At 41.7% G+C, this 13,889-nt stretch overlaps 1 protein-coding gene across 1 annotated transcript; it reads left to right on the top strand.

The window, feature by feature from the left end:
- LOC311268723 (ADP-ribosylation factor-like protein 4D) lies at positions 1-3,660 on the top strand. Its single transcript, XM_084372521.1, has 3 exons — positions 1-136; positions 753-1,451; positions 2,652-3,660. Exons 2-3 carry the CDS (start codon positions 1,008-1,010, stop codon positions 2,814-2,816), a joined length of 609 nt encoding a protein of 202 aa, XP_084228647.1. The 5' UTR covers positions 1-136; positions 753-1,007; the 3' UTR covers positions 2,817-3,660.
- Positions 3,661-13,889: the final 10,229 nt, after the last annotated feature.

Below are 13,889 nucleotides of genomic sequence, written 5' to 3'. Positions count from 1 at the left end.
CTCGGGACGTCCGCACCGCACCGCGCGCTGCTGTAAAAAGAAAACAATCTGTTGGGATTATTTGGCCGTTAAAAGTTGACTATTGTTCGCGCTGGGACCATGTTGACCAGTTTGAGGAGCTTGGAGGCGCTGCCAGGTGAGACTATCAACTATTTTAAGACACAATGTGAATACGTCGTCCGCCGCCGAGCTCTGCATGAAGACTCCGGACTACTCACTCAGGGACTGAAGTGCTGTTTTAGTACAGAGTCCCCTCTTCTTTACCTTTTATCTTGTGTTTGCTGGCTGTTTTAACCGAGTTCAACACGGGTGTGCCAGTCTGGGGAAACAAGCATTACTGGTTTGGTTTGGTCTGGTCTGCTCTCTTTGACTCCCTGTCTTTATTCCAGTCGTGTGTCAGGATACAGCTAGAAACAGAAACACTGCAGCTGCTGACAATGAGTTGTGCCCTGCAAGTGCCACGGCTCACATTCACTGCAGGACAAAAGCTTACTGGCAGTTTAAAACAAGCGCTTTTTAACAACACAACAGTGTAGTTACATCAAGTTTCAATCATTTTTTTAAAGATGGGTTAAACCTGCAGCCTGTATCTAAATATCTATTTTGGTGAAAAGTCACTAAATGCAGCATAGCTTTAGTCCTTTTTTGATGGCGAGACTGTGTTGGAGCAGAACTAATAAGTCTCAGCTAGTCTCATTAGGGCAGCCCAGTGCCCTTGTACAAACAGCTGACTCATGCTTTTCCTCCCTCAGGTCCTCAGTGACTGTAGCCACTGGTCTGCCCCCCTACCCATCTTCCTGCTTCAAACTTTGAAGTGAGGCCAGGAGTGTGAACCGCTCTCCAGCCAAACCCACCCCTCCTGGCACCTTCAGAGCCCTCTCCAGACACACACTTTGTCGCTGCCAAGGACACAGAAGGCAATTGAGACAAGAACCCAGGAAGTTTAAAGGAAGATCAGCCTAAGGAAATCATTTAAGAGGAATTATTCCACTTCACAGGACCTAAACATGGGGAACCAGCTAACAGAAATTGCCCCAAACACCCCATTCCTCCCCAGCTTCCAGTCTTTGCATGTAGTGGTGATCGGTTTGGACTCTGCAGGGAAAACCGCCCTCCTCTACAGACTCAAGCTGCGGGAGTTTGTTGAGACAATCCCCACCAAGGGCTTCAACATGGAGCGGATTAAAGTGGCCATGGGGAACTCCAAAACCAACACCACCGCGTTCCAGGTGTGGGACGTTGGCGGTCAAGAGAAGCTGAGGCCTCTCTGGAAGTCGTACACCAGGAGGACGGATGGCTTGGTGTTCGTGGTGGATGCTGCCGAGACGGAGCGCATGGAGGAGGCCAAGGTGGAACTCAATCGGATCACCCGGTCAGCAGAAAACCAAGGGGTGCCTGTGCTGGTTCTGGCAAACAAACAGGACCTGGATGGAGCCATGTCTGCTTCAGAGGTAATTATTGTTACATGAGTAACACTTGGTGCTGTGATATACAGCTGAAATGATTTCTCAGGTAAACGGTGAATCAGCTGACATAAAATGTTGCAACAGTTTGTTTATCGAATAATTGATTTAATGATAAAGTAAAGCTGCCAAACATCCTCTGGTTCTGGCTCCTTTCATCTGACGGTGAATGTTTGTGGGGAAAGATGCTTGGGGTAGATTATAATGATGAAAGTGATTGATAACTACATTTGAAGGATCATTGCAAACAAATTTGTGTTAATGTTTTAATTTTCTGTGTATAAAAAATATAAGCCAATATATTCATATCACATTTTTTTATTTCCTTAATAAAGGTAGCTGCAATGTCCCCAAATATCCAGTATTGGCCAGGCTCTAGTTAATTTACTGCACAGCACTAGTTTAGACCAAAGTTGCAATGATTAATGGATTAGTTAATCTGTTCATTGGCGTGAGATGATTCCAGCTTCTTAAATGTGAATACGTTCCACTTTATTTCCTCCTATAACAGCAAACTCAATATCTTAAGGTTGCTGACGAAAAGACAAAACGTTTGAGGATGTCCTCTTGGACCTTGAAACACAACAATTTTTTTTCACAATTTTCTGACATTTTATAGAATAAACAACTAATGAATGAATCCAGATATAAAGGAAAGATTAATTGAATATGAAAATAATCGCTAGTTGCAACCCTGGCTCAAATATAGATGGACTGTTTAATAATCTCCATGAGTGAGTGTTAACAAACAGCTGAACTTTAAAATGGCAGTTATGAACATATGTGTGTTCTGAAGCCTTGCAGAATCATCCACAACACAATATTGATTTCTGTAAATTTGAATATTTCATACCCTAGATAGATTGTCTAAATACCCTCGAAGAAATGCCTTCACCAGATGTTTTCCTCGAAAGTAGAAAGTGTAAATATATAATATTTTGGTAGCCTTCAGCAGCTTTGATTCAAAATATCATCCGTCCTCAAAAAAACTAGTTTTTCAAACCATGAGGAGCTTGAAATCTTACTGGTAAAAAAAAATCAAACTAAATCAATCTGTCTACTTATACAGTCTTTTCACCTGAGAGCATTTCAGTCAGGATTATTGAAAGATTGATTCTGCAGTGATTTGTGGCTCAGTTATGCTGGAGTGAGAGTCAGGTGGTGACTGTTTTGTGCTTTGTGTTTCAGGTTGAGAAGGTGCTGTCTCTCCACGAGATGAGCTCGTCCACGCTGCACCACACACAGGGCTGCTCGGCGCTGGATGGTCAGGGCCTGCAGCCCGGCCTGGAGAAGCTCTATGAGATGATCCTGAAGAGGAAGAAGATGCTCCGACACAGCAAAAAGAAGAGATGAAGCGGAGGATTGCAGCGCTGCTGAAGATAGAGGAGACTTTTTGAACCACTACTTGTAGAGGGCCCTCTCAGCAGACATGTCTGTAACACTTTGGGAACGTCAGTGGGTGAAACCAGAGGAAAGCCTGACAGACAAGTTGGGATGTCTTCAACCAAGTTCAAACTGAGGCTGTGTGAAGTCTGTGCCATATGTTACCGCCTTCCTTCACCCTGTAGACATGAGGACACACCTGCTTCCTTTGGGACAGTTTCTGCCTTCGAGCACTCTCTCCTCTCCTCATCTCCCGCCCTTAAAGGAGCAGAGACACATTCCAGAGGGAACGACGGAGGAAAACCTGTGCAATACAAGAGGAACACTCACAGATGCAATCACTCCAATATTGAAGGATATTTTGTACCGCTACTTGTACAAACTGTAGTGCCAACAGAAACCTGCAGGCCTGGCCCAAGCATCGTTCCTGTTCCTTTTACTAAGTTTCAATGTCACACTTTACTCTAAATTGTTACATTGCATGATGTTAACCCAAATATCTGCTTGGGAATATGAAGACAACACTTTTGTTGATCAAAAGAAGACTATTATGAATATTCTAGTTTAGTAACTGCCCAGTGTGAAGATGTGCCACTGACACGATATTTACAGACTGACACACTGAGGCTGCTGAATCCAGTCATGCAAGTTTAGATTGTTTTTCACTCTCACCAAAGTTTTTTGCTTGTCTCAGTTCGGTGTATTTTAGGGTTGGCTAAATGGTTGGTTGGTTGTTAAGTTCAAACAAGAAGTTGTTTTTACACTGTGTATATTTTTTTTGTAAAAGGTCAACATGAATAAATTATTGAGAAACTTTGGCATTATTTCTTGGATACACTCTTAATTTAATCGTCGACAATTCCTGTGAAAAGACCAAAACCAAACATCTCCCAATACTCGTCTCATTCCCCTACCCTGTCTGAGGCTCTCATCTCCAAGCCCATTGGTTACTACTTGGCCCCACCTGTGAAGAATAAGTTACAAAAGTATGTTAGCCAATACAATATATGTCTAACAAATGTGGCTAAAACCTGTGGCTTCAGAATCCTTCTCAGTAAATGGTCTGCACTACACACTACCATTAAAAAGTTTAGTATCACCTACCAGGTGCTTGATTTGGAGCAGTCAGATGGCTAAGAGGATTACTGTAGGCTTTTGAGTGGTCTTTCATGCTTTAAGGCTTGAAGGGTTTGTAAAAAAGTAATGCTTTGGACAAAGTGAAGAAAGGCTATGTGGTGGATCAACCAGGCCGACGATTGACAGACAAAAGAGCACAAAGACGAAAATACCTCTGACCAAGAGTTAATAAGAATATAAGAAATCGCCAGTCTTTGGTAAAATAAATGATTAGCAAAGCATCAAAATCATTGCAGATTTAAACAGGAACAGTTTCCTGTTTCAGTGTCAACTGTACAGTAATGTCCCTAACGAGTCGGAATTAAGAGACATATTGCTATAAGCTAAATGCAGGATATCAGCTAAATGAAATTTAATTCATAAATCACAGTTTAAACCTTTCCAGCATAACAGACTGCAGAGGGCCCAAAATATAACTGGTTCCCGAATATTCGGAGCCCAATGGCCCCACTGTGGCTCAATGGTGGTCTAATGGTCTTATACTTACGCTTGTCTTTTAAAGCTATTTTTATAGAGACAAGTAAACACTTACTTGGGGCAAGTAGATTCCTGGAAGGTGTACTTTATGTATAGAAATATATATAAAGTATCTTATCATTTTGTGGGTATTTTATGAGATTTCTTTTAAAAGCCCCAGCAGAGAAATGCAACAAATGTCCCTTGCCAGACCCAACCTGGGGAGATTGTGGTCAATGGTCAACATCTAAGTGACCACTAAGCCATGGGGGGTACCCTGACATGAATCACTACTCCTTGATTTTTTACATTCAGGCTGTGTCTGCGTGTAGATACTTGTTAAGTATCCATAGCCATCCAGAAAGGCTCATGTTCTGTAGCACATGGGCATCAAACAGGTTTCATGTCAGTGTCCTAAGGCTAGAGTTTCATCAGTAGGTCATTCTATTATTTCTTCCACGCACCTCTCTATTGTCTCACTCAACCCTCCCTCTGCCATATAATGGTATCAGGTGCTCATACATAATCACTGACCTGTTTGAGGTATGCTCATATTATGAGTATACACAAGGCTACTGCTGGGTTGTTCATTTCATTAACTATACTCGCTTTATTTACACAGCATACTGTATTTTATACACAGATGACACGTCATAAGATACCAGCAATAACAATCTCTGTATGCCTCAAATGAACTAGTGTGTACTATCTGCTGCAGTGCATCAAAGGCAAACAGGTTTATAGCCTTGCCCCTCTCTAGCCTGCTGCCATAGAGAGGGGCAAGATACAATTAACTGTGAAAATAAGGATTACAACACACATAAAATAATCTCTCATTTATGGTACTGTACTCCACTGTTCACTCAAAAGGTCCGAAAGTTACTCAAACTCTGTTTACTGTGACATCACCACAAGCTATTTAAAATGTACGTTCAATTATGCTCTCACACGTATTCATATGATTGCATTAAAAAGTAAAAAAGAAAAAACAAACAAACAGTAAAGCCCTCTGTACCGCTATAACCTAATTGCCAGAATAAATGTTGGCAATGTATGTTTCTGCAAACCAAGTTAAAACATACATACACATAGACACATACATTTCTTAACGTTGCATCTTTATGTTTCTTTAGGTTTAATTCTCTTTTATGTTATGAAAATATTGTGCTTACCCTCTTTTAAGGTTTTGGCATAGAAACCTAACTAGAGTTCGGAAAAGATATACCTTGTTTTGTTTGCAACAAACGTGGCTGGAAATGTCATCAGTTTTTTGTCGACAAAAACACAACTGCAAATTGTCCCATGGTCTCCTTAAAAAGGTGGTGCAACACTTAAAAATGTTGAAACACAGTCTTGAATTGCTGTCACTAGCTTGCGCACCTTGTCAAATGTAACTCCACCACCTCCTGATGTGACAGTCAGGCCATAAACACGTAGCGTTAACGTGATATGAAATGTTCGTAGAAATGGCACACATTGGGATACGGTCAGTAAAGTGTTTGAGCCCTCGTGTGTCCATTGATAATGAATGTTGTGCGGGAGAATATGAAAACACTGCCCAGCTGTTTGCATGTGCTGCGCTTCTCTTTGTTGTAATCATCAAGTCACACTGTTCTACTGAGCGGATTTATGGTTAATATTTGTTATTTGTGCACAGAATACCAAGAATCAAAGATGAGAGGTTTGGCCCTTCATGAATATTTGAAGGAGAAATCAAAGCAAGGCTGTGGGCAGGGTAGACTTCAAACAATCATACTGTACACACACAGACAGGTGCAAAAACACTCAAACACACACACATACACACACAGACACACAATCAATAAAAGTGGGCTACTGTACAGAGCCACAGTTAGTCGGTATTCTTCTCCATTGGCTCAACTGCAACACTCTGGACTACTCTGTGCTAGTGTGTTGACATATGAAGTTGAGTTTGAGGTCTTCAGTAATCTACACTTTTGCTGTTTGGAACCCAAAAAAGCCGTTAAGTGAATGAATGACCTCATTAATTTGTTTTATAAAGGTATCCAACAGGTATCAAAATATCCATCTTAGAAAACTCCTATGACCCTTCAGACAATCGGTCAACCCCATGTTAGGTCAAGACACCGAGACAAATGAACTCCTGCCTAAAATGAAAATGTAGGATTAGAGATGAGGCTGGACATTTTGTAGTTCTGCAATTACTGACCAGTATTTTCTATGTTGAACATCACCTATAATATGAATTTCAGCTCAAGGTGGCAGGCTAAATCTCTGTCCCCCTCCCCCAGCCAATGGAGCTCCTGTGTGATAACTACCAGTTGCTCATCCCTGCTATCAGTGCTGTAATGTTATAATAGTGACCCTGAGGAATTCAGCCAGTGAGGATCAGTCACACAAGAATGTTAAAGTCCTCCTCCAGCAGCCTAGCCCCCACCCGCATGACCAGTCTGCGCTGTTCTCTGATACTCTGCTCACTGCTGCCCAACCCCCCTTTGTTTAACCTCCATCACTTGACTGTGATACTCAGACCAACAGTAGTCTACTCATTCATGTGACCTTGCCTGACTGTGGGCAGTGCACACTGCTGTTACAACTTTTATGACATCAGTCGGGCATGAATGCTTCAAGCGGGCACATGGAGCTTCAGCAGTGGTTAGAACAGAGAGTAGTTCTTGAATTTGGTTGAGTTAAGGACTACATTGCTAAAATGTCTCCAAGTGTAAGACATGAGACATCTTGTCTCTCCAAAGTTATACAAGTCATGTCATTTTACAAATCATCTTAGATAAGCATGACAATGTAAACCGACCACTTACTTTCTGCCTCTCCTTCTGGCTTTTGTCTTCAATGTGAACGGGCACAATCAGCAGTCACTCCTGCATCAAATCACACTGCAGTTAAGGTCGTTTATAGGCTCCAGCTCCGAGGTGACGGAAACAACACCCAGGTGGACATGCTAATTTTCGCCCTTGTCAGGCGCGATGCTACGATGTGTGTCGAAGTTAAGGACAATTGCTTGTTAATACTTTTCCATCTTTTCAAGAAGCACTCCAACAGCATTCAATTAGTGCTTGTTTGAAAGAGAGGCTTAAGTGAAAGACAGAAAAAAGAAACCACTGTTACAGCTTTAGTGGCTTCCTTGCAGAAGTGAGTATATCCATAATATTGCTGATAATTCATTTCTTCCCAGAAATACTGAGCACACAAACAGGTAGGGGAGAACGGGTAGGTCGATCCAGTGGGTAAAATGAGCCACCCCCTGTATCTAGGTAACCATAAACAAAAGTAGTCATGTGACAACAAATTAATAATGTACATTCATAAAATAGATATGTTATTACATGTTAATTTAAGTCAGTGTAAGCTAAGAAACAAGGTCATGAACTAAGCACAACTGTGGATCTGAATCTGAGCCACTGTGGGAACAAGTTTTGTCAAAATGGACGTTGTGAGGTAAAATGTGCCAGTGATGTTGGGGCATGTTGAGCCAGTGGCTCATCACACGCACACACATTCGGTGTGTCACTGTTACAAGTCTCACATTGTTGATGTTGATGTAATAAATACCTAATTGTTGACTAATGTTTAAGCCTAACTTTCTGTAGCTAACACACAAAGACTACAGTCCAACCTTTACTGAAAATGTTATCATAGTTTGCATCAATCACTTTAGTGAATATATTCACAGCTGAGTTATATGACTGAACGAAAATTGTGTAATAAATCATATTTCTCCTGTAAATACCTGTTCCTTTGCCACTACAATACTAGTCTTTTCAGGTTTGATCACCATAAAAGTATTGATTTTTGAATATGGTTGTGTTGAATTTATATTTATGATGTTGGGTCACAGAGGCCTGCTAAGACGATGTTTTGCTGCATAGAGCTGTCTGTGACATCTGTCCCATCTCCCTATAGTCTTTAAATCATTGCTCTAACCCTCCCATGCCCGCTTACTGCTCAGTCAATCCAATTACCCAGATTGGAGGCTCCCTCCTGCTGCAACTCAGCTGTTGGAGCATTAAGTAAGTAGCAGGATTAGTGAGTCAGCAGAACGAACAGGAAACCCCCCCGTACGAAAAGTCCTTCGCTAGCAAGAGCCCACTTTAATCTACTCAGGCTTGATTGCTTGAGTTACTATTGTTGCGCCCGAGTTGACTGCAGCAGGACACCGTTCAGAGAGAGTTCACAAAGAACACACTGGAGACAAAGTATTGAGTTAGCCTTTTTGCAAAAAGGGAGAACACAGTCCAATGTGAGCCCCACGACTCACTCCTGCAACTGTCTGATAAAAGTTCTGCTCTCCTCTGCTCTCAGGCTTGTTTTATTCTCTTGCTTTGTAGGCGGTTACATGTTTGCAAAACACACACATATAAGGATACATACATCTGTTCAGCTTGTTTTCGGCAAGCCTTTTACACACCCCTACTCTCTTAACGGTCGAATTACACGACCCCGTGTCTGTTTTGAGACGAGAAACAGAAAATGTGTCAGTCACCTCTTTCCTGTTCAGCAATATGCAGGGGAGTGTGGCCTTGAGCTGAATACATCCTGTTCAGACACACTGAACTATAGTTGCATGTTTTAGCTGTATAAGGCATAATAGTTAGAGCAGTGTCTTTCCACACTATCTTGTCACTAAATCTTTCACTTCTCATGAGTCTGTTGGTCATTTTTCTTTCTTCTTGCTTTGGTTTCCTTCATTGGCATCTTCTCTTGTCTCTTTCCTCCACACTGCTCCTGACTTTTTCTCTCACACTGATGAGTTCGGTCCTGTCGGCCTCTTCGGTCATCTGTCATATCTGTCACTTTCACTTTCGAGACAAGGAAGAAAAAGATTTAGCTTATGATATTGGCTGAATTGCATGAGCGTCAAATTCGAAACTTCAAAAAGACCTGAAAACATGACATCACATTTTCTGCACTAGTTCATCTTAGAGTGGAATGATACAACTCAAATTCTGATTTCCTGTGATACTCTGATTTCCCCAGCCTCCCTTAACAGATTGCATAATATTGTGAGTTGTTGAGTTCAGATAAACTTTATAAACTTTGTGAAATGCTGTCTGTGACAAATTCTTAACTATTTGGGCCTCCTTGTAAAAGGTTCTAGCTCTACTAGCTATTCAATGTTGCTTTCCCAACATTGGTGAACAGCATTTTTTAAAAGAGCTGGACATAGTTTCAGTCCAACACACAAGTCAGGGCTCATTCAGCAGCGGCAAGCTGTCTCCCATTATCTGTGGTTGAGGCAAAATCTTCCTCTTGAGTTACCCCGGTAAAGATGTCAGCAGGCCTCACCGCAGGAATCAGGATCAGGACCAAACCCCAACCAGATGTCTAGCTCTGTCTCCACTTAACTTTTGATCATTCACTCTCCATCTGCCTCTGTGATTTACTTTTTCTTTCTGCCTCTGCCAGAGTTCCTCGTGCAAGTTTGCATGCAAAGAATCATACATTTCGATACAGTCTTATGTATGTAACAGTTGGACTGCCTCCTGACTGTCTTTAAAGTTGCTGCAATGTACGCAGTCTTTCACTGTCCCTACAATAAAGGAGCGATTTGTAAGTTGCAACCAAACTTTAAATCTAAAGCATTCAAACAATGGATTCACATCATCAACAGAGAGATAAGAAACAAGTACTGCTGCTATGTCAGCAATTTCTGCTGTTTGTGTTGCAGAGATGTTAGCATGCTAACTAGCTAGCCCCAGGCCGTCCTGTCTCCTAATACCATTTCGGGGAACAGCTTGATGTTCCGAAACACCTCCATTGCGAAACCCCTCCATTCCGACACACCCCACTCCGAAACACCGCTGTTCCGAATCCAATTTCTTCCCAATATGGTTAGGGTTAGGGTCAGGGGTTCCACAATAGCCTTTTCGGAATAGCGGGGTCTTTAGAAAAAATGGGAAACCACACCATTACAATGAATGGAAGTCTATTTTCGGAACAGCGGAGTTTCGGAAAAGCGGGGTGTAACCACCATTTCGTACCACAATGGCCCCCGTGGTTTCAGCTGGGAGATTTATGCAAAATATTTTCTTATTCATACTTAACAGAAAAATACAACCGTACACCTTCTGGAATTAAATTTCTCTTTTACTGAACGAAGACAAGCTTCATAGCCTTGTTAACTTGTTGTAAAACACACTTCATTCAAATTCACCATCACCCGGTGCAGGCAGACTCCAAATAATAGGGGCCACTCAGCTCCGCAGCTTATTGGGCCTTTAGCTAATGGCAGCTAGTCGCTACAGCCAAAGACAGCTACAGCAAAAAAAGTATAGTGCATCTGTCAGATGTCTGTCAGTCCACCCGGGCCCGGACGGTTAAAAGGAGGCTCCCGCTTCATGCACCATTTCAAATGAGACATGCCTCCCGAAATAGAACTGAGTGCATCCAAAACATAATGTTACCACCATTTGTGGAGTTAAACCATCAGACGAAAGTCTTCAAGGATAACCTTCTCACCAGCTTTATAAATGCATGCTACATTGGTTGTAGTTTGTAGAAGACTTGCTTACAGCAATGGTTTTAAATGTAAAATGTCACCTCTCGTTTCATCATCAGAAGTATCCACTGCAGTACCGTCAGACTACAGAGCAGCTTCTTTCCTCTGGCTGAACTCATCCTCACCACAGAATAGTTTACTTTTCTGATACAAGAAGTTACAAGAAATTCATCATACAATCTTCTATTGCATAATAACAGTTAAGTTGATCTTGAATCTCAACTGAAGCATAACAATGGAGTGAGTAACAGTATCACTGATGAAATCACATCCTTATCTCCTGCTCTAATAATACATCCACATTCAGCCGGCCTCGCTTTAATGAACACAGGGCTGGGCTGAATCTTTTACTGTTCATTGCAAGGTGCATTTTTCGCACCAAATCATGGCTGCAGAACATGTGTGTGTGTTTCAAATGCTAAACAGGGCGTCTTCACTCCCACTGAAGTCTCCTTGCTCGTCCCCTGTCAGTGGAGCTACTGGCTGGAAGCGTTTCCAGCCTTCATGTTCTGACAGGCGGGCCATGTAAATGAAGCAAGTAAACACAATGCGGGAGAAACAATGCGTGTTTATCCAGAACTAAGTTGTAAAAGCTTTAAAACTGCTCACTCGAATTCATAACTTCATCATAGTTCACTGTGCACTGTAAGAAGAGAGTCCCTGGTCATTACAATGAAACATCTCAGAAAGCTGAACAATGTAACAGGCGCCACTTGGTTCTTGGTAAAGATAAGAATGATGATACTGAAGTGCTGAGGTTGCCGCTTGCCACACTTTTTTAGCCCGCAGACCACCTGACTCAGCCACCTCCCCCCAGCCCGGTCACCAGGATGAAATGTTGGCAGGCAACGTTTCTGCAAACCACAAATTTGTTCACATTTGTTTTGGTCATAGGTTATGTACCATATTGACATTTTTACAAAATTGTCATATCACAATCACTGACTGTCATATCGGTTGGTGATGGAGCCAATGACCACAGTTTAACAGTTTTATGATCTTTTCCAAACCCTCTCAACTTTTTGTTAATGTAAATCATACCTACTAATTTAAGTTGCTTTAGCTAACAGTTCTCAAGCAAGCATCAGTGGCAGAATGATTTCTACAATCACCTAGGACTGATTCATCCTCTTTGTCTTCTGGTTCAACTTGCTGTCTTAGTTCACAAGTTAAAAAAAGAAAAGGTTCTTCCAGGGAGTGACTTCAGAGTCACAGCCTGTTCTTCAGTATGTGAAACATGTCAAGCATTTCAGCTATGTGCTACCCTGACACACTTCAGGCTATTGGCCATATCACACACACACAGGGAGGCACCTAGCTGCCTATCTTACAAGGCCATTCACACATTATTTGGTATCAGCGTTATTTTCTCGATTAGAAAGGCTCCACATGATTTGAAGACATCACTGCTGCTCTTTCCGGCTATATGTGATTTGGCAGTGTTATAGAAACTTTTCAGTGGCATACAGGTTATTTCTAAAGGGTTATATTCCAAAATCAATCCTCTCATATAACCCTCTGTAAGAGAGTGAAAGAGTACATTTCCCAAAATGTCCAACAATTAAATTAAAATAACCCTCATGTCTGTATATGAAGGTAGATGTGCCACACAGCACTAGTAGGGCCATCGCCATTCATTTCTTTTCTTGTAGTTATTCATGTATTCAGGTCATTTATACTTAATTTATCAAAACTTTGGAATCAGCTGATTAAAAAACGCCACCAAATAAATTATATTTAAATCCGCTAGATCCTTCTTTTTTATTAGGATCTGCATCATATTGTTTTCACTTATAGAAAAGTGTCATCTCAATACATCAGATTTTTTCAACCGAGATCCATGTGTTATTCCCTGAGAAATTAAATAAAGTGTCAAAAACGCCATATCTCACAATGTTAAAGAAAGTGAGAGAAGACCTCCATCCAAGATTTGTGGAAATCTGCTTCGTAGCCATGACCCTGAGCATCAGGATCAGTTCTTATAGGTGCTTATGCTTTTGAGATAGACAGAGGCCAGCTTGATGACAGGGCATACAGTACTGAGGTTATTTACAGTGGCTCCGATTGGGACTCTAACAACATTTTTATGATTGTGAATGAATCATTTTACAATGTTTGTCGGGTCAAAAAATAGCCCAAGAATTCTGACAGTTGGTTCCAGCTTCTAAAAAGGTTTGTCAGCCACTAGTATAACGGCATTGGAATCACGTGGTATCTGTGTTAAGTCAGCGTCAAGATTCGATGTAGTCATCAATTTGTGGCTAGCAATGTTAGCTAACTTACATATTGCACCTTTAAAGGAATAGTTACATGTTCAGATTGGTGGTTACAGCCAGCAGTTGGTTAGCAAAGATAACAATCTGGACCGTGTTACCTTTGGACAAAGCCACACTAGCTGTTTCCCCCAGTTTCCAGCTTTTGTGCTAAGCTAAGCTAACTGGCTTGCTGGATGTAGCCTAAAATTATTCAATAGTGGTATAACTCTTTGCTTGTTACTGTCCCTAGAAGACTGAAGTATTCGATTTGCGTTACGATTTGACATAACTTTGTGATTACTCCTCATGGCACTGTGATGTCTCTTTATGTTAGTGGCAGACTTCCAAAAAGAGCAATCAACATTTGGAAAATATGTCACCTACTTTCCCAACCCTTTTCTAAGTAAACATGAGGAAACACTGTCTCCTTAGATTTCAACAAACCCGTATCACAACACGTGTACCTGAGGCAGGAAATCAAGCTCATTCAAATGACTCAGGTAACGCTGTGCTGGTATGACAGCTCCCCCCTCCTCTGTGTCTTGTCTTGTCTCTTTTGTTCACTCCTCATTCACAAGCAGAAGAAGAGAGGAGCCAGCAGCTGGACTGATGTCAAACGGTTTGCTCCACGCCTGCAGCTCCACACCCACCTGAGCCGAATACAGGTGTGTAAAACAGGCCCGTCTGGATATACAG

This window comes from Pagrus pagrus (assembly GCF_965226575.1).
Source record: "Pagrus pagrus genome assembly, chromosome: 13".
In the NCBI taxonomy this organism is placed as follows: Eukaryota; Metazoa; Chordata; class Actinopteri; order Spariformes; family Sparidae; genus Pagrus; species Pagrus pagrus.
The sequence above is the reverse complement of the archived record's forward strand: the minus strand, read 5'-3'. Positions and strand labels throughout refer to the sequence as shown.